Source organism: Penicillium argentinense (genome assembly GCF_028826775.1).
Source record: "Penicillium argentinense strain IBT 30761 chromosome Unknown utg000002l_segment0_segment0, whole genome shotgun sequence".
NCBI lineage: Eukaryota > Fungi > Ascomycota > Eurotiomycetes > Eurotiales > Aspergillaceae > Penicillium > Penicillium argentinense.
In genome coordinates this window covers 2,701,869-2,721,455 of record NW_026622661.1, presented here as the reverse complement: position 1 = coordinate 2,721,455, position 19,587 = coordinate 2,701,869, and the positions used below count along the sequence as shown (strand labels likewise).

At 48.9% G+C, this 19,587-nt stretch overlaps 5 protein-coding genes across 5 annotated transcripts; 3 read left to right on the top strand and 2 right to left on the bottom strand.

The window, feature by feature from the left end:
* Positions 1-2,186: 2,186 nt before the first annotated feature.
* On the bottom strand, positions 2,187-2,771 carry N7532_001857 (uncharacterized protein; the record flags this gene model as incomplete). Its single annotated transcript, XM_056614351.1, has 1 exon — positions 2,187-2,771. The coding sequence occupies one exon, from the start codon at positions 2,769-2,771 to the stop codon at positions 2,187-2,189; it is 585 nt and encodes a 194-aa protein (XP_056479392.1).
* Positions 2,772-4,618: 1,847 nt separating this feature from the next.
* N7532_001856 (uncharacterized protein) lies at positions 4,619-5,342 on the top strand (the record flags this gene model as incomplete). The annotated part of the gene is made up of 3 exons (XM_056614350.1): positions 4,619-4,689; positions 4,748-4,830; positions 4,891-5,342. 3 exons carry the CDS (start codon positions 4,619-4,621, stop codon positions 5,340-5,342), a joined length of 606 nt encoding a protein of 201 aa, XP_056479391.1.
* A 1,071-nt stretch (positions 5,343-6,413) lies between these two features.
* N7532_001855 (uncharacterized protein) lies at positions 6,414-7,613 on the top strand (the record flags this gene model as incomplete). Its single annotated transcript, XM_056614349.1, has 5 exons — positions 6,414-6,434; positions 6,491-6,557; positions 6,608-6,738; positions 6,791-7,091; positions 7,156-7,613. The coding sequence occupies 5 exons, from the start codon at positions 6,414-6,416 to the stop codon at positions 7,611-7,613; spliced, it is 978 nt and encodes a 325-aa protein (XP_056479390.1).
* Positions 7,614-12,324: 4,711 nt separating this feature from the next.
* N7532_001854 (cation:proton antiporter) lies at positions 12,325-14,181 on the top strand (the record flags this gene model as incomplete). Its single annotated transcript, XM_056614348.1, has 7 exons — positions 12,325-12,361; positions 12,421-12,627; positions 12,685-12,810; positions 12,867-12,917; positions 12,992-13,112; positions 13,170-13,704; positions 13,759-14,181. The coding sequence occupies 7 exons, from the start codon at positions 12,325-12,327 to the stop codon at positions 14,179-14,181; spliced, it is 1,500 nt and encodes a 499-aa protein (XP_056479389.1).
* A 543-nt stretch (positions 14,182-14,724) lies between these two features.
* N7532_001853 (uncharacterized protein) lies at positions 14,725-18,028 on the bottom strand (the record flags this gene model as incomplete). Its single annotated transcript, XM_056614347.1, has 4 exons — positions 14,725-17,371; positions 17,438-17,598; positions 17,682-17,702; positions 17,786-18,028. The coding sequence occupies 4 exons, from the start codon at positions 18,026-18,028 to the stop codon at positions 14,725-14,727; spliced, it is 3,072 nt and encodes a 1,023-aa protein (XP_056479388.1).
* Positions 18,029-19,587: the final 1,559 nt, after the last annotated feature.

Here is a 19,587-nt window from a genome sequence, read left to right as displayed (position 1 = left end):
ATTAGAGCACTTACTTGTCGTAAGGATAAAGAAAAGGCTCCTCTATATCAGGGGTGACTTCTCTGTGGATGCTGTTGTGTAATTCGTATGTAACATATATCGGTAGCACATTGCATCAGCGGTTGATTGGCAGACTGCCCATACCAGCTTTCACAGATAGGTTCAGCAAATAGGCGACCAGCATGCTCTGAAACAATGATGAATCATCGTTCGTTCCGAATAAGGGCGCATCTGACCGGGGTCGAAGGCCTGTTTTGATATCCTTTTGCAGAAGAGGCGCTGAAAGGGACATGGATGATTGCCGAGAGCCATGCTGTAGCACCGCCTCCATAGCCATGACTGCCCTCTGTGTCTCTATAGGTTTGTCCATGGTCTGCTTCCATATACCCCAAATACCCTTTGCTGCTATCCGAGATTCTGAAATTTTTTCCTGTCGATATCATAGAACTGAAGGCAATACTTGGTCTCTGGTCGTTGAGATGGAATCGGGTCGTGCTCTGCCGTAATTTCATTGTCGAAATAGTTTCCGGAGAGAGTTTATCACACTGATAATCTTGGATTATCTCCAAAAGCCCAGCCTGGACACAAGTGAAGAAGTCCATTTGGTATGATCTGACCCGCAACCGCCGACACAACTAATAAGGGCCGAACAGTTGGCCAGTGAAATGAATCACGACGGAGACCCTTTCAAGCCTGTTTCCTAGTTGGGCACGTTGTTTTCTGTGCGTCGATTTGCAGAGCTGTTGTCATGAAGTGGAGAAATGTTAAAAAGCAGGCGGACGAAAGAAAACGTGACTCGGATCACGAGTGCAAAGACATTGAAAGATGCGATGCTTATGGTAGAAAGTAGCAAAATGAGCACACTGCACGAGGGATAGTCGATTTGCTTCAGATACCGCCAACGGGAACCAGGAGCAGCTTCAGCCTGATGGAGCTAGCTTTTATTGACGTGCCTTTGCAACGGTCATGTGATTGCCAAATCTAATACAGCCATTCTCGAAATCGCCTTGACCGGTACACACTCACACTCTCTTTCTGGCCCCACCGCCAAGACCTTAGTGTCGATCCGTCATTGCGGTAGCCACACTTAGTTGAGGAACGTTGTAAGATGTATATGGTATGATACGGTATCTAGCGAAGTAATAATACACTCGTCTCATGAGAATCCCGTCGACTTCCATGGAACCCCGCAGTGGGTCTGCAAATCATGCGTGGAGGGCCGTATCAGATGACGAGCGCTTTATGATATTGCGTGTGTAGTATAGAGCTGTATAAATTCCCATCTCCTCCCAGACCCTTCTTTTGTAAAGAGATAAGAAAATAGAGGAAGAAGAGGGAATTAAAATGAATTGAATCTATATACAAAACCCGATAAAGGAAACCAGTCCTGATACATGTCCTATGGCAAGTGTGTTACCATTGACCTTGGAACAGGAGGGCCGAGATTCAACAGGAAGCCAGAGAACCTTCTCGCCATTTAATTTTATCCACTGATCCTGCTCAATAGAGATATTTACATTCGCATGAGGCGGTTGAGTTGTATGAATGTCAGACCTGGATTGAATGTCAAGCACGAGCACACCGGACTCGGTATGGAGATATAAACCATTATCGGAAAATTCTGCCGTAGTAACCATCGAAAGGAAGTAAAGCATACGTTCTCTGCATCAGAAGAGCTGTAACTGATTACTAGCTTTCGTGCATGACACTCAGTGAGACCACACAATCCACACAACGTACCCTCTTATTGAATAAATAGACAAATTGAATGCGACCGGGTGCCGATAGGATCACTCCAGGTGCCACTTTAAGTCCTCCATACACTCCTCATGAGCGACTTGTCCAGAACCTATTGATGGGCCAGGAACAACCTTACCCGCACAATCGCTTCGAGTCGCTGCCACAGTAGATCGGAATACAACTTCACTAGCTGATGTCCATGTTCACACACAGAAAATAGCCATTGCGGGAAGGTGTTGCAGGGGACTCGCAGTGAGAGAAGGAGACCGAGTTGACCGGTTGCTATGGACCTCGAGGACGGGGCCTGGGCCGAGTCCGTGGTACTGCATTCCTACCTATGGTAACGAATCACCTAACGAATCTTGCTCTCAATGTTCTCCTCGGCCTCCTAATTCCCGTGGGGGTGAAACCCGCGAAGACGTGACGGGCGAGAGGGACGTCATCACTCAGGATCTCCGAGCGAATCTTTCTCTCAATGTTCCCCTCGGCCTGGTGAATTCCTTGGGGGTGAAACGCGCGAAGACGTGACGGGCGAGGGGGAAATCATCATACAGAATCTTCGAGCGAATCTCCTTTGTCAGGGTTGCGAAGAGAAACTCGGTGCAGTTCATGTCGTGGTGCTCCCAGGTCCAGTCCCGACCCTGGTTCACAAGGACTGTCCACTCGTCGGGATGCTGCCCAGGGAGGCAACGCCAGAACAGATACTCGCCGTTGTCCGTCGTCGCCCAGGGGATGACGAAGCAGCCTTCGATCTGCAGTTCCGGAGGCTTTTCCTCAATGTCCCACATCATTTCGTTCGCTTCTGTCCGTTCGTCGGTCATGTCCACCAGGTCGTAGTGCTTGTTACGGCAGTTTGGCTCAAGGATGTGCATGTACTCTTCAATATAGCCACCGCCCATCCGGTCTATCAATTCTTTGTAGTCGTTCGGAAGGGCCGTTTGCAATTTGGCTTCTGTGTCCTCCCAGGCCGTTTTGACCGTGGATTCTGGGGCGTTGAAGGTCTCGATGATGCGCGTCACGGTGCTGCGCATATTGGCTGATCTCGGTTCTGTGATGAATATGCTGCCTTCGCCGCGAGCCTCGTAATTGTCAGGCCTAGCGTCAAAAATTCCCATCACGTGATATATTTCCTAACCGTGTTCAATCAGCCTTCCGGAGAACTACAAGTTCCTACTATCGTGTGGCCAAGGGTCTACCTGGGATCAAGAATACTTTCAAGTTCGCGGTTTAGAACAAGCTCATTCAAAGCCTCGCTCAGGTCTTTCCAGTCTTGCTGCCTGAGGCTTCTATAATTCTCGTCCTTGTTCCGTTCCACGTGCCTAATTATCATACGTCCGGCTCAAGCGATAGTACAGTGCGGCTCTGGGACCCAGCGACGGGCGCGCTCACCCAGACGCTCGAAGGCCATTCGAGGCCTGTTATGTCGGTGGCCTTCTCACCCGATGGCCGGCTGCTGGCGTCCGGCGCTTGGGATAAGACAGTGCGGCTCTGGGACCCAGTGACGGGCTCGCTCACCCAGACGCTCGAAGGCCATTCGGGTTATGTTACGTCGGTGGCCTTCTCGCCCGACGGCCGGCTGCTGGCATCCGGCTCTTACGATAAGACAGTGAGCTTCTGGGACCCGGCGACTGGTGTGCGTACCCAAACTTGGAATACTGGACAAATAGTTACTGCAGTGCAATTTTCTAGTGATGGTTTTTATCTCCACACGACTTCCGGCTCCATGGGTGACATTAACACACCTCAACCGCTTCACGCGAATGTAGATATCTCTATTGAACAGAATCAGTGGATAAAATTAAACGGCGAGAGGGTTCTCTGGCTTCCTGTTGAGTCTCGGCCCTCCTGTTTCAAGGTCAATGGTAACACACTTGCCATAGGACATGTATCAGGACTGGTTTTCTTTATCGGCTTTTGTATATAGATGCAATTTATGTCTGTTGGGATATATCCTTCGGTCCGTCGAGAGATAATATCCCTTGCTTGGCGTGGTGTTGTGACCGCCGAGGGCCGGCGTGTGGGATCTAGGGGTGTTTTCCAACTAGACTGAACATCTATCTATCTACGAATCAATCAACCTTTTGCTCTGGCATAAACACTGTCCACTTTACTGTGTACACGGTACCTAGCTGGTGATACCAACAATTTCGATTCATCTATTTTCTTATCCCTTTAGAAGGGTCTGGGAAAAGATGGGAATTTATACAGCTTTATAATACACATGCAATATCATAAAGCTCTAGATAGATCGTCTAGGAACCCAGTGTGTGGCGACCCTCCACGCATGTTTTTCAGACCCACTGCGGGGTTCCATGGAAGTCGACGGGATTCTCATGAGACGAGTGTAATATTACTTCGCTAGATACCGTATCATACCATATACATCTTACAACGTTCCTCAACTAAGTGTGGCCACGGCAATGGCGGATCTGCGCTAAGGTCTTGGCGGTGGGGCCAGAAGAGAGAGTGTGAGTGTGTACCGGTCAAGGCGATTTCGAGAATGACTGTAGGTTCTTCCATCAACATCATCCATACATGTTGGCCTCGTTTCCTTGGTAGCAGTTTTGGATTGAGATAATATTCAAAGTAATGAAAAGCTAGCCCCGCTCAGCTGTTTGTCAGTCTACAAAGGTGCCAGTGCGCCAGTGATGCTGCAGCGGTCTTTGGGGGGGGGGGGGGCGCATCTCCATGGCGTCTTCCGCACTGCGAGTTGTTGCCTGCCCGCGCCTTCCTTATTTGTGGAGGTGGACAGGCATTTCCTAAGGTATAAACAACCCACCACCGCCACTTCTGAAATCCTCTTCTCGCTTCACCCGTTTGAGGTTGCTTTTCCACCCACAACAACCCCGTTCACGCGCTCGCTTCCTCATCCATCCAAATGTTCTTTCGCGCGAAGGTTTTTCCTGGGCCTGGCCCTCTCGGCCTGAGAGTCTTCCTTTCCAAGTGGTGGTATGTCAGGTCGCAAACAGAAGTCCAAAGCGCGTGTGGTTCTGACTAGGTGATGCAGGAATCTTTCGAAAGTCAAGCCTGAGGAAGTCATTCCCGCCGAAACTCTCCAATTCCTTTGGGAGCGTCGTCGAGCGTCTCTCCGTATGTTGTCCTCACCTTGTTCAGTGGAAAGATAGTATCTGATTGCAGTTCTTTTTTTAGGCACCCTCTTTTATCTTCCCATCGACTGGCTTGTGTGCTTCCGTGAACACGAAACGGAGGAGGCCTACTGGGATGCCGTCGCAGAGCTCGAGGCGGCTGCTGTTGAGCCACCTGTCTCCGGTCGAAGCTTTATGGCCTTCCGTACATCTGCCAAGGTGCCCAAGGTTCGTGAGTCCTTTCAATCCTGGCCAGCCGTTCAGCTGGGTTCCTATTTTGACATGAAGACCAACACTTTCACTGTCGTTGACCACTGGGACGATGAGGAAAATCCGGAAGATCCCGCCCAGCCCCCTCCTTACCGACTGCGTGTCCTGATCCAACTGACGGAGGGATACGATGACCGAGGTACGTTCCCGACCCGTATCATGCATCTTCCTCCCGGACTTACCGTCAACCGAGCTGCTTACAGCCCCAAGCCCTTGCACGACTTGGTGTATCTGGACTGGGAGTAATCGAGACCATGGAAAACTGGATAATGCGAGAAGGAATCACTGTCTTCAAAGCCGAGCTTAGCGCCGATCTCTACGAAGAGCACATGTAAAAGTCTGACCAAGTAAGTTAAAATTCCAAGCCCAATTTATTGAACTCTGGAAGGATTCCTCTCTTCTGCGACCAATCTGTATCTGTTGTTTCTTGAGAAAGCTTTTCACTTAGCAACGAGGGCTCCATCTACGCACAAAGACGGTTTCTCTTAAACCACGTCATGTAGAGATGGGTGAGTTGAAGTAAAACAGTTTAGAATGATAGTACCAGGATGACTTTCCAGAAAAGGGAAAGTTATTGACCGCGGTGTAGCACCCACATTCTGATCTCTCTGGTATTTGACGAAAAGGCTGGCAAGTCACGAGCTGATTTCGAGCCGTAAATTAATGTTTCCGGACAATTGCATTATAACGGCAAATTTGCATCCTCGGTTGCCTGTCGGGTCACTTGCTGGATCAAATACTCAATCACCTACCCGTCCACATTACCATGTATTTACTCGTAGAAGCCACCAGGCCCGCCAGCTATATCGTCCATGTAAGACGTGGAATATATCAAGCGTATCATAAATGAGTGCAAAGAAACGCGAGACAGCTAAGAGTCATCACGACAGATGACTGGCCGAGAAAAGTCTGGTACATTGTCAGCTTTCAGCTGCATGGCGCATGGGGGCCAGCTAAACGGCCCCAGGCCAAGACATATGATGATCGGGTGTCTTCCTTCCGGCGCCGGCCAGATTGTTTCCCGTCGGTTCTGAGATTCCCGATAATTCGAGGCGACTTTACTTAGCCCGAGACAGGTACGGACCCTAGGCAGCGAGGAAGGCAGTGGTCACGTTTGGCGACTAGCCCAGAACGAGACTAGACAAATGTTTATTAGAGGGGCCACTCTTTGACATCAAAACGAAGTTGCTTACATAGGCCAACGCTCGCAGTTCAGACTCTAAATACCCACGGTTGTCGAGAAGGCTATTTAAGCATCCAGCTCCCGAAAATAGCCAACTTAACCTTACGCTCGCCAAAAGCAGAAATTCATCAGCAATGGGAGATATCGCAGCCAAGGTTGGTCCAGCGCACTGCCGCGAAGCAATCGACGAGCCTTGATTCAATTTTTCCAGGTCGCTTTTGTCGCTGGTGGGTCGACGGGACTAGGAAAGGAACTGGCAATAGCTCTGGCAAAGCGAGGTGGGCATTGCCATATGATCCGTGATTTATGCCTACTAAATACTACACAGGCTGTCATGTTACCATCTTTGCGCGGAGACAGCTGCCATTGGATGAAGCCAAGGTCGAAATCCTTGCTGCCCGAAAGCATGAGGCGCAAGACGTGAGAGCGATATCTCTAGATCTGACCGATCCTGAAAAGGTGAATCGCATAATAAACCACACTCCGATCGAGGCTGATGAAGAGGGTCTAGGTCAGGGAAATATTTAAGTCGCAACCAAGACTCCCCGACATGCTCTACTGCGTTGCTGGTGGCACCGCCAACGAACTCGGGTTTCTTGTCGATATCAGCCCTGACAAAATTTCGCGATGCATGAACAACAACTATTTGACCAGTGTATTCCCAGCTCAAGCAGCGCTGAAATTATGGGTCGCTGATGACAGGAAATTTCAAACAGTTCCAGGTCCCAGACAGTCTCCAAAGATCAGGAACATTGTCTTTGTGAGCAGTGCCGCTGCTTTTATCGGCCTTCCCGGCTATACTGCCTACGCACGTGGGTTTCACTGAATATGATAAAAGAACGAACTCGGAATTCAAATAGCTAAAACTCAGAAAAGCAACAAAATGTGCAGTAAGAGGGCTGGCCGACACGCTCCGCGCGGAAGTTCTGCGATACTCTGGCACCGCGTCGCAATACTCCGTGCACATCGCATTCCCCTCGAACTTCATGTCAGCAACCTTCGTGGACGAACAAAACAATAAACCAGAATTGACAAAACGACTTGAAGGAACAACGGCTCCGATATCCAAGCTTTCGAAGACACTCCACTCGGCCAAGCAGGTCGCCGATTACATCATTGCTGCGGTTGACAAGAAACAATTTGTGATCTGTAGCGAGCTTGAAGCGGGTCTTCTCTTCGGGACCTTGAATGGGATGTCGCCAAGAAGGGGTCTGGGTATCGTCGATACACTCATTGCTTTCGTGGCGGTGCTTCTTGGGCCCATTGTCAGACGGCATCAGGACTATCACTGCGCGAGGGACTCCGCGGACGCTGAGAATCCAGAGACCAGTTGAGCTTTTCAGTCTTTTCTTCTGTGGAAGAGCGAGTAAATAAAGCTCTTCCACGAGAATTTACGACCTTCCAGCATCTGTAACTTTTCTTGTTAGATGGCCACCATAACGTTTGAGATAATTATATATGAAATTGACAATTTACAGGAGATATCTGCCAAGAAAGTACGTGAGAGTAAAAAAGGTGACGGTAAAACTGCCGCCCTGAGCTGCTCCCTGAGCAACCATGAGCAACCCTGAGCGATCCCGGAGTTGCTCCCGGAGCACCCTGATCGCTCACCTCTGATGCTCCGACTAGCCGACGTCACTCTTCCTTCTTTGTTTCACATCCTCCGATGATAAGCGCTTTGCTACCTACGGTCGCTCCTAGGAGCTCGAGGGAAGACATGACCTGATCTCACACTGTATCTATTCTCCAGCGCTTGCTTACCCGAGCTCATCGCCTGACGACCATGGTCTGCCATTCTGTAGGAGAAATGATTTCCCTGAACTCGGTCTTCGTTGCTTCTTCTTTCTTTCAGTGGCAATACAAGCTTCATTTGACCGAATTCTAAAAGACGAATTTTCGTCGTTGTCTCTGCCTCTATGCTCTGAATTAGTTCACCGAAGGATTGTCATCCATCACTATAGTCCAGCCTACCAAATATGATTTACTGTCTAATCGCTGATCACACGTCCATTTCAGACGTGAGTTCCTGGGAGCATCTCCTTTTGCTGGTATATCCTGGGCAATAGCGGCCTTTCAATTGGCTACGGCAACTTGCAGTGCAATAGGGTCGGGTATCAGCCGGTGTGTTTTCAATTTCAGCTCTAGCTATATGCAGCTTGAGCAGAAGCCGATTTTTGATCATATCTCTTCCCCGATATTGGGACCTCGATAAGCACGATGGTACAAACAAAGTATAAATAGCCACGACCGTCCCCCATATCACGAATCTCTGGAATACATCTTTCGTTCTGAATTTTCATTCTCGCGTTCCTGGTTCAACAGTTCCCTGATCAATTTACGCCATCCTATGTCATTATGGTGACGCTAAATCATCAAAGATTTTGGCAACCGTCCACGGAAACGTCCAGAGAATGCTCAGATAATGGTACTGAAATCGGCACTTCCAGGATACCGGAACAATTCATTAATGTCGGAGAACGATGCGATGCAAATGGCTACATGCTGTGGAAACACAGGCCACATGATGGGGATGGAACAGAGGACTTCGGTACGTATCAATCTTTAGACATCCCAATTTCCATTTCAGGTAATCTAACATAACCACGTTAGTGTCACAAAATGGTCAATCTGCCCAAGAAATTCTACCAGAATCCTCTGCTAGCGACGTATCGACCACTGATAACTACCCCGATTACCCTGAGGTCGCACTCTACCCTTCCTCTCGAGTTAGCAGCAGCCCTTCTGTGACTGGTCTAGACAGGCCTGGGACATCAAGGATCTTTGACATATTTCACGATGATCCAACCGAACAAGGAAGCGAGCACGTGCATACGCAGCCTAGTGTAAGAGGAAAAAAGAGGGCTCTTGAAGGACCTCATTCTACTCGGAAACGACTCCAGACCCGCTATTCTACCACGATACGTAAGTGTCGTCGACGAGAAGAAGAGGCAGTCCAAAAGATGAACGCCCATCTCAGGATGAAGAAGGCCATTCATATAAGCAGACCAGCATTAGGTACTCGATACGATACCTGAAACACTTCTACAGTTTGGCCAGCGCTGAAGCTCAATTCTCAGATGATTTGGTCGACGGAGGTACTTGCAAGGAAAATCTTGCCGTGATTCAGAACACAATCAAAGATCTCCAGCACATATACGGCATTATTGCAACGAGCAAATATGGCAACTGATCAGACTGATAAATAATTTTCCACTACAAAAAGACGGCTATTTGCGACAAACAAAAAGTGGGAACCCGAAGAAGAACATCTGTTGTTAGACCTAAGGGATACCCAAAAGCTCGGATGGTGGTCTATCTTTCGCCACTTTCCTGGACGAAGTCCCGCGGCAGTCAAGCAGCGCCATTCCTTCCTTCGTTCGAAAAAGAGCGATAGCCCCTCAAGCAAAGAGAACTATCCGGACAGCTCTCGCCGGCCTGGTAATTCTCATCAAACACCCGAAGAAGTTACAGGTTGAGCCGACGCTCTGAACTTCGGGAGGAAGGCAAAGTTGAATGTCAGCCAAGATACCTCACTCGCTCACGGAAAGGTCCTCTAAATGCAAACATGCCAAACTCAGCTTTCATCGATCCACGGCTTCGCGATCTTGGCAAAAACTAAGGCTCTGGCTTTCACATGAGCACACACCGATCACGAGGGGCATTTTCTGCTAAGAGACTTCTTTCCCATGACTTCCTATCAGAGAAGTGGAGATATCATATTGGAATATGTTTAATTCAAAAAAGGAGTGGCCGGCAATGAATGTGTCGACCGACACGCAGAGGAGGCGGCCCAGTAACCAGAAGGACTACAAACCCCAAACAATCGTTATATTCGCCTCGCAGCTGCAGCTGAAAGCCGTATTCGCCGCGAGGCAAAAATCGAGTGGGAAAGGTCATCGTCTATAGAGAGAACAGGTCGACCGACGAAACGCTTAGTCGAACGACCAACAAAGAAAACCCTGGAATACTGGTCCGACCTGCGGAAAGCGACAGCGTCCATTCTGATGCAGCTTCGTACTGGACGAATTGGCCTTGCTGCCTACTTGACTCGCATCAATCGGCGCGAGTCAGCGAGATGTGGTTGCGATCTGGGGAACCAGACGGTGAATCATATCTTGCTTGAATGCCCGCTACTCCAAGACGAGCGCAACTGGATGAGAAACGCTCTGTCCGACCGCGGAGTTGCTCTTCGACGCGACGAGCTCCTGACGCGGCCAGAGGCTCGCATAATTGTGGCCGAATTCATGGTCCGGACAGGGCTCTTAAACCAGTTTCAAGCAATCGACCCATTGGCTCTCGGCACGGAAAAGGCGACGAAAAAGGATGACCCCTCAGGATAGTGTAACGGAAAGAGAAGGATGGTGACCGTGAGGAGTGCAGTGCCAGGTCCACTGTACTCCCTTGATGCAAGCGAGCGCAGGAGCGGCAGCCGACGGCCCAGAGGGCTGCGCAGATGAAGGCGGTGGGGGATGAAAGAGACCGGAGAATGAAGTCTAATTGTGGAAAGGAGGGTGGGTGTACCATCCAATAGACTCAATAATAGCCTGCACCATACGTGGCATACTATCTGATAGACCTTCTAGAATGCTAAGGTCAAGTTGCTGCCAGGCCTTCTTTGCTGTAGTGATCAGAATCTCTAATGTATCATCATTATTAGGCATGTGTAGTAGATCTGGCCTGATTTGATAGATCTTCTGTTTCAACAGCATCCAGAGGTTCTCAATTGGATTTAGATCTGGTGGATTAGGTGGCCAAGTAATAATTTCACGTCCAAGCTGAACAATATATTCGCGTACAATGATTGCAGTATGAGATGGAGGATTGTCTTGCTGAAAAATTGACCTTGGATCAACAAGTAAACTTGGTAAGACTCGGCGATATAAATCAAGAATAACAAAGCAATTTACACCTCGTCGATGTGAATTCGGATCTCCAGAACGTGGGATAAGAGCAGTTCGTTGAGGGGAGCCAGAAAATGAAGCCCAAAACATCTGTTTAATTTGGAATCCTCGGTATGGAGTTGGATAGGCTTCGCCTTGAATTGCTTGCTCTCCAGGACGAATAGATGTCCACTCGGTTCGAAGTCCGATACCACGCTCAACAGTACATTCGTCAGACCAGAAGACACGATCAAAATCCTCCTTTGTATAGTGTTGATACCGTAAAGCCCACGCCAATCTTTGTTCAGAATGTTCAGGTCTTAGATAGGGTCGTTTTATCACTCGCCACTTTCGAAGGTTCTCAACACAGAGAAGACGAGCGATTGAGTCTTTTGTATTTATTGCTGACCTCAGAGAGTAGATCTTCATATGTAACTCGGGGTGTTTCGTGAATCTTCTGGAGGATCTTTTGACGATCATCTTTATTAAGGATCTTTGGACGTCCAGATCGCTTCAAAGTCTGCTCATTTTGCCGAACTCTTGACCGTAGGCATGTCATTTTGATAATTGAGAGTGGTAGATCAGGGAATTTCTTGTGGATTTCCCTATAAGACCACCCAGCGATCTCTTTCAACGTAGTGATCTGGGTACGTAGATTAGGGTCTAAGTTACAATTCCGGCGACGTGGTGTGCTTGTAGGTGGAGGAGTAGGTGGCCTAGGAGGTGTAGGGAGAGGGCCCTTAGGCACTGGGCGCTGTGGTAAAGCTCTTACACGAGGCATCGTGTGATGTAGAGGGGTGTAGAAAGAGACGCGAGCGCAATACTACAATGCGGCAGAGTGTATTTGCCTATTTTAGGAGGGCGGAGATGGGAGCGGTCAATGGGGGTGGGAGGTCACAGACTTTTGCGGTGCCACTGTATATGTATGTTGGGTGGAAGGGGGCGGGGACTGATCAGCTCATATGTGAGTTCCGTTAACTAATCCAACATTTTGCATTACCTCAGGCCCACCAAGGTCATAACTAGACTGCCCAGACCACCCAAACTCCGAAAGTCGCCACACGGGCGTCTCCACTCCAAAGAGGTGCAGAATATTTAACGGCCAGCGTTCGTTTGTTCGTTTTTGCAATATCGTCACTCACAAAGTTGAAAGAAACGCTCCAGAATGGCCAATCGATTTCTGCCTTACCACGAACCCGGAAGTTTGTACCCAAGCTCTATCTCAACCGAACGCTGCTCACTCCCCGTTGAACAATCACAGTCGTCGAGATTCTCATCATCGTTTCTTTCTTCTTCTTCCTTTCTCTTGCGAAATGGGTCTCCGCGAAGATCTTTCAAGCCGGCATTATAGGTCAAATCGCTGTCGGCATCATCTACGGTGTACCATTGGCCGATATCCTTGAACGTAACTGGCAGGAGACGTTTCTCGCTCTCGGATATGTTGGTCTGATTCTGATAATTTTTGAAGGTAGGTGGAAAACACTTTCATCGGCTTCAGTGTGGACACTGATGTCATCTATTCTAGGCGGTCTTGGCGCTCGTGTGGATCTACTCAAGCAGAATTTCACTTTGAGTATGGTTGGAGCCACAACTGGGGTTTGTTTTCCCATTGGTCTCTCATATCTTTTGCTCTACCTTGGTTTTGGATATGGTTTGTTTTACTTCTCTGGTAATCACCGATATCTGTAAACAAGCTAACGTGGGCAGGTCCGGTAGAGACATTCATCATTGGTGCTGCTCTTTCCGCCACGTCACTAGGTAAGCAATTTCATTCATTTTTTCTTAAAAAGGTTGACTGCACTTTGTCTAGTAAGATCACTGATGCGTACCAGGAACCACTTTTGCCGTGATCAGTTCTGCGTCAAGCTCGATCAGTCTCTCACAGACTCGAGTAGGATCCGTTCTCGTGAGCGCAGCTGTCATAGATGACGTGGTAGGACTTGTTATGCTGAGGTATGTTGCTTGTTAGAACGAGGTACCCTTGATGCATTTAACTGATTAACTCCATAGTGTCATTGGCGACTTGGGTAAACTTTCGGGAGAAACCAACGTCAATCTCGGCTGGCTCATTGGGCGTCCGATAGTGGCATCGATAGCCATGGCTATCTTAACACCAATTGTCACCAAGTGGGTATTTGCGCCTTTTTTCCGAAAGTTTGTCGAACACCATTTCGCGCGCTTTGACCATATCTCCAACATCATTCTCATGACCCTTGTTCTTGCGGCTTTTATTAGCATTGCTGGCTTTACTGGTACATCTGTCCTATTTGGAGCTTTCTTGGCGGGCGTATTTCTCACGTACCTCCCAAGCAAGCGCCCGGAAGGACCATTCGTTGTCATGAGCCGTGAGGAGGGCGAGCGCGAAGCGGACAAGAGTCCTACATTCATTCACACATTTGAGAAATATTTGTTGGGGCCTCAGGAGTATCTGATGGAGCCTTTGTTCTTCTCAAGCATCGGATTCGCGATTCCGTTCTTGCAACTGTGGACTGGAGAGCGAATTTGGAGAGGAGTGGTTTACACGCTCCTTATGGCATTTGCAAAAGTAAGCAGATACTCGAAGAAGTCGTTAATGATCGAGCTAACAAGTTAAAAATAGTGTATTGTTGGGATCTGGATACCCATATGGCAAGTTGTTGCAAGGTGTAAACCCTGCCACAGAAAAGAAATACGTGTGCAGCAGCTGAACCAGGGACTACCCAAAAGGAATGAGGGGTGGAAGGATCGCGATGAAGAACAAACCGAGCAGGGAGAGAGGAGAAGTTGGAATCGTGTCTGGCTCGCCGCGGTACTCTTAGGGTCTGCTATGGTAGAGCGCGGTGAAATCGGCCTATTGATCATCGAAATCGGACATAACGAAACTCCGTACGTCAGTGATGAGGGTTTCATCACTGGTGTCTGGGCCATTCTTTTGAATACGATCATTGGTCCTGTTATCGTCGGTCTCCTGGTTCGATTCCACGCGAAAAAAAATAGGGGAGGGGGAGTGGGGACTACAGGATTCTTCTTTGTCCGTTCCTAGCCAGGAGACCGGCCACTGAGCTGTATAATTGTTTCGGATCAAGATGATACACCGCATAGGGAGGTACTGCTGTACACAGCTTGTGGACCCGCTATAGGTTTATCGGCACACCTCGGGCATCTTTGGCGAATAAAATTAAATGACGCCTGCAAGTGCATGAAGACTACCAGCAAAGCAAGAAATAATACATCGCCAATATTCACTAGTAGCCATTTCTGCCAAATAATGCAGTAGTGGCTTTCAATGAATTTTGCTTCTTCTTACGTGGACTTGTGCATTCCGTCAGATTACCAGGGTAGAATAATTCGATATGACTTTAATCTCTGTTTCATGCGATCTGTTCCGAAGATGGGTGAAAGACTAGCCCAAGGGTCAGTGAGTGGCAAACCAATAAGCCCAGCCCTCAACAATCTTCCAATAGCAGCTTCAGTCTTAGCTTTGGCATCTTTCCGTTGACTTGTATCCATAATGTGTGCGCTATGTCCAAGTGAGGGTGTGTTCCCTGGCCCCAATTTCTCAATATCGGACCAGGGAAAGCATTTGTTAGGGTCGCTCCGGGACCTCTCTGAAAGAAGTCAAACCCGGACTTTTCTTAGCTTTGCGACGGAAAAAGACCCGCTTGGCCCATTTCCAGGCTTCAACGCCGATGAAGAATAGGACAGCCTCGACCGCCACGATGCCCCATTCCCATGTTATGGGCTTGTGCTTGAAGACGACGTCATTCAGCACGGGGATATAGAGGATAGGGAACATGGTGATCCACCCAGCCATGATAGACCAGAAAAGGAACTTGTTCCTCCAGACATCGTACATCCACTGCGTGAAGTATTTCTTGGATTTTGGTTGCATGCGGAAGAATGACCGACGCATGTTAACCATTTCCCAAGCCAAGAACAACGCAAACCATGTCAAACACACGAACGTAGTGGCTCGTGCTCGGAAGACGAGTTCGCAGTCTTTGATCTCTTCTGACCACTCTTTGTTGCAGCCACGAGCGAGGTTACCATCGCCAAAACCCCACATGCGTACAGAGAATGCCGCGAGGCAAAGCGCTGCTGTCCAGACGCCATACACAAGAATGTCAATCACCACCTCCCAGGTGAATATGCCTTGCTTACTCTGGGGAGGGCGATCCATAATGTCAGGCGCAGCCACCTCCATGCCAAGGCCCATGTCTGGCATACCCGAAGTAATCATAATAATCCAGAGGATTTCCACCGGTGATAGAGGGAAGACAGATTGATTATCAGCGTCTTTGAAAGCCAATCCAATGAGTAAGGTACAGGCCTGGGCGATGTTTTCGGACAACAGATGAAGCACGAATTTCTGGATGTTATCGAAAATGCGACGACCCTCCTCGACAGCATTCAGAATCGAAGCAAAGTTATCGTCCGTCAGGATAATATCAGAGGCGTCTTTGGCTACATCCGAGCCCGCTTGTCCCATAGCAATACCCACATCGGCATGCTTGAGCGAAGGAGAGTCATTTACGCCATCCCCAGTCATGGCCGCAAAACGACCACGCCGATGAAGGGCGTCAATCATGCGCACCTTTGTTTGAGGGGCGCAGCGTGCGATTACCAAAGGCAGAGTAGGAAGAGCATCTACCTGCTCATCAGTTAGTTTGTCGAATTGACTGGCAGTCATGACCATAGCGTCCGCGACATCAGCTGCTACAGTACTGAAATCAGCAGGAAGGATCCCCACTTGCTGCGCAATCGCTTTCGCAGTGCCGGGGTGATCCCCAGTGACCATATGGACAATTATACCAGCTTGGTAGCAGGACTGGATGGAGTCTGCTGTCTCAGGGCGTGGAGGATCATACAGCCCGATCAGACCCAGGAAACACAGGTCGTTCTCAACATACTCACGTTCCAGGTCAGAATCTTCGAGAAGTTGTACCTGACCAGTAAATGGTCGATGGGCTAAAGCTAATACCCGAAGTCCCAACTTGGCAAGTTCCTCCATGTTCTGAAAGATTTTTTCGCGGTGGTCATCAGTCATTGGTACGGGGGAAGAAGAATCTTGGTCCCAAATCACGGAAGTACACGAATCAGTGATGCGCTCAACAGCACCCTTGGTAAATACCATTGTGCAGTCTTCTTGTAGGGAAGAGTTGCTGAAAATCACAGACATTTTCTTCACGGTCGAATCGAAAGGAAACTCAGCCTTTTGGTGCCAAACTCTTTTCTGACCCTTAGTCCAGCGGTCGCGATTCCAGTTGAATCTCGACGCGAATACTTGGATGGCGATTTCTGTGGGTTCACCGCGCGCGTTCCATTCACCCTCTTCAGACATGTATACATGAGAGAGGTTGGCCATAGCTGCGACGTCCAGAAAGTCCTGAAGCTGGCGATTTCCCGATACTAGTTCTTCTGCATTTTCTGCAGCGGGACATTCTTTCTCGTCGTCGAAATCCAAAGGAGGTAAAGGAGTGAAGGTGACATCTCCAATGGTAGGGTTGAATGGCTCGTTAGATGTGCCAACGGAGTATGTCCCCCGAGACGGAATCCATGCTTTCTTGACGACCATCTTGCCCTGGGTCAATGTACCAGTCTTATCGGAGCAGATGTCAGTAACTGCACCAAGTGCTTCCAACGAGTCCAATTTGCGAACAATTACGTTCCTTTGGACCATGCGCTTAGTACCCACTGCCATAGTGATAGTGAGAACGACCACAAGACACGCTGGAATCATGCTAATACCGGTTGCGACTGCATACATGATGACTTCGGTATTGCTGCTGAAGAGATTTGCAGCCATGCATACAATCGCGAAAACAACCGCAACTCCAAATAGTAAACAGGCGAGTTTCGACAGCTTCCTTTGTAAAGGTGTTCCGATATTAACACCGAGAAATCGACCGACAGCATCCGTCCCAGTAAGAGTCCAAGCCTGGATGTACCATCGTTTTTTACTCTCGCCGTTAGGATCACGCTTGACGGAACGACGCTTGCTGTCACTGGCCCGCAACGCGAGAGCAATGGAGCCGATCTCTGTGGACATGCCTGTACTGACGACGACACCACGAGCACGACCACGAGTGACTGTGCTCGAGCTATAAGCGATATTCAGACGATCCCCAGGTCCAGTGTCCTTTTTAAATGTTGCATCGCATTCCTTCTGGACGGGAAGAGACTCGCCGGTTAGGAGTGCTTCATCGGTCTCGAAATTGACTGCTTCAACCAGACTAGTACGGTTAGGAAAACGATAAGTCCCTCAGCGACTTTTAGAGCGCAGTGGCAACAAGACTCACCGAATATCTGCTGGAACGGTATCCCCAGTCCTCAACTCGACCATGTCACCCGGCACAATTTCCCACGACGGTACGGAGAAGGTGTGTCCACCTCTGGAGACAGTCCCTGTCGGCGACGACAGTGAATGCAACGACTCCATAGTCTTCTCCGCAGCGTACTCCTGAAAGAACCCAACAACGATGTTCAAGATAATTACAGCGCAAATTACTCCCCCTCAATCCATGACCGAATTCCGAAACTAACCGCCATGGCCAGAATCAGCACCTGTAACAAGCGACCTGGATCAGATTTGAAAGGTTCTCAACAAAGTCTTAAGTTGTCAAGGCGAAGCATAGTGGATGTCTTACTAGCATCATTGCGTTAGCCACCTGGCGCACAAGGATCTTGACCACCGACACTCCTTCGCCTTCGTCCAGTTTATTTGGACCATATTGCTCGAGGCGACGGCTAGCTTCATCAGGAGCCAGTCCTTCGTCCAGTTCAGTATCAAGATTTTTGATTACGGCTTCATAAGTCAGCGAGTGAGCTGGCTGGTCTAAAGGACTGCCCCCTGATCCGTGATTGTGTGTGGTTTCGTGCTTCTCCGGCATTGGAGATATTGTTCGGCTGAGTAGTTGTAGCTGAGATGATAATATAGCCGTTTGCTCTTCTGTCCTTTTCAGAACGCCTGATGGTGAGGACCATCAGGAGAAGGAGCTGCGCGAAAAGCGGGGAATTAATTGTTTTCTAAGCGGACTAATTTTGTTCGTGTTGAGACTTGGTGTGGATACATCACCATGACACATGGGTCGCCGCCGGCAAGAGACAGTCATTGGATAAGGCGAGGTTTGGGGCTTAGCGCCAGAATGTGGGCCGAATATTGGGTGTTTTTCTACAGCGGAGGCAAAATTAATTAGCCAACGAGAAAGAATAATTACTGTGTCCAGCCCTGGAACTCTGGGCAGGATGGATTCTTTGACAGCGATACTGCCAAGAAAGCTCTTTGTGCCAAGACTGGGTCACGTTTACGTTCGTTTCCGCAATCGCGCTCGGGTAGAGCTGCATGACCAATTATGTCCCTGGCATCACTCCACGCTTCGTTTCGTCGGACATGAAAAGATGACTGGGACTGTCAAGATTTTGCAATCGATAATCGAGTTCGTTATAAGAGACCACAATGTCACTATTTCCATGCAGCATAAACCCAGGACAAAAGAAGTGACCTTGTTTAAGACATAAATTACATAAATTTCCACGCTGCATCGTCTGCCAAGCCTGCTCCCTGTGATGCTTTTGTATGCCAAGCGCTCGGAACCAAAATGCCAAGACCTGTGCTTTGGGTGTGTTGAGTTCTGAGTTTTGACCACTATGAAAAATTGAATACTGCGGATCAGATAGAGAACCTGGTACATCATTCCTTCATTTACTGCACACTGAACACCAGAAGACAATACTCAATTCCCGATGAGCAGCACAGCATCGTCACCAACCTTGAGTCTAGCGACAGTCTGCTAGCCAGACCGCCCACTCGTTTACTTTTAAAGCTGTCATCAAAGAGCTTAGCCCTGTACTGGATGATGGTTTGTTCCTTATGGGACTAAGTTGCTGTATAGTGGCTTCGATGAATCTGGTTGAAAGATATCGGCGTATCCATGGTCAGAATACCAGTGCGCCAGGTGGGTGGCCAAGCCGCTGATCACACGATATTGGTGTAGAGAGCGAGGAGAAGGCTGAAAGCGGAAGTTATGCTGTCATTGCATAAGTAAGTAGTTGCCAGGCCAGTCACACCGTTAGTCGTGAACTCTAAGAACCCCAGTGGCTGAGAAGCTGCTTATGGTCGTAAGTGGCAAAAACCCGCATGGGGCCCAGTGCCAACCCTCGGCGCCAAGCATTAGCGGATGAGGGTGGGGCTATGGTGCTTGCAGTTAGGACCAAGTCGAATCAATAATTATCACAAATTCTTTGACCCTAACTCCCTACAGCATCAGCCATTATATCTTTAAAGTAAATTTTGTCGAACATTTTTGCCGGAGTGCTATCACTTACCCAACGTTCTTCTACAACCAGACACTGCGACGACTTCTACTGCCCTCTGCCAAGCCGATTCCCATGAGTCCGGAATGCCAAGCCCGTGGTCTCTTTCGCCAAGGCTGCATCACAGGTCTTCCAC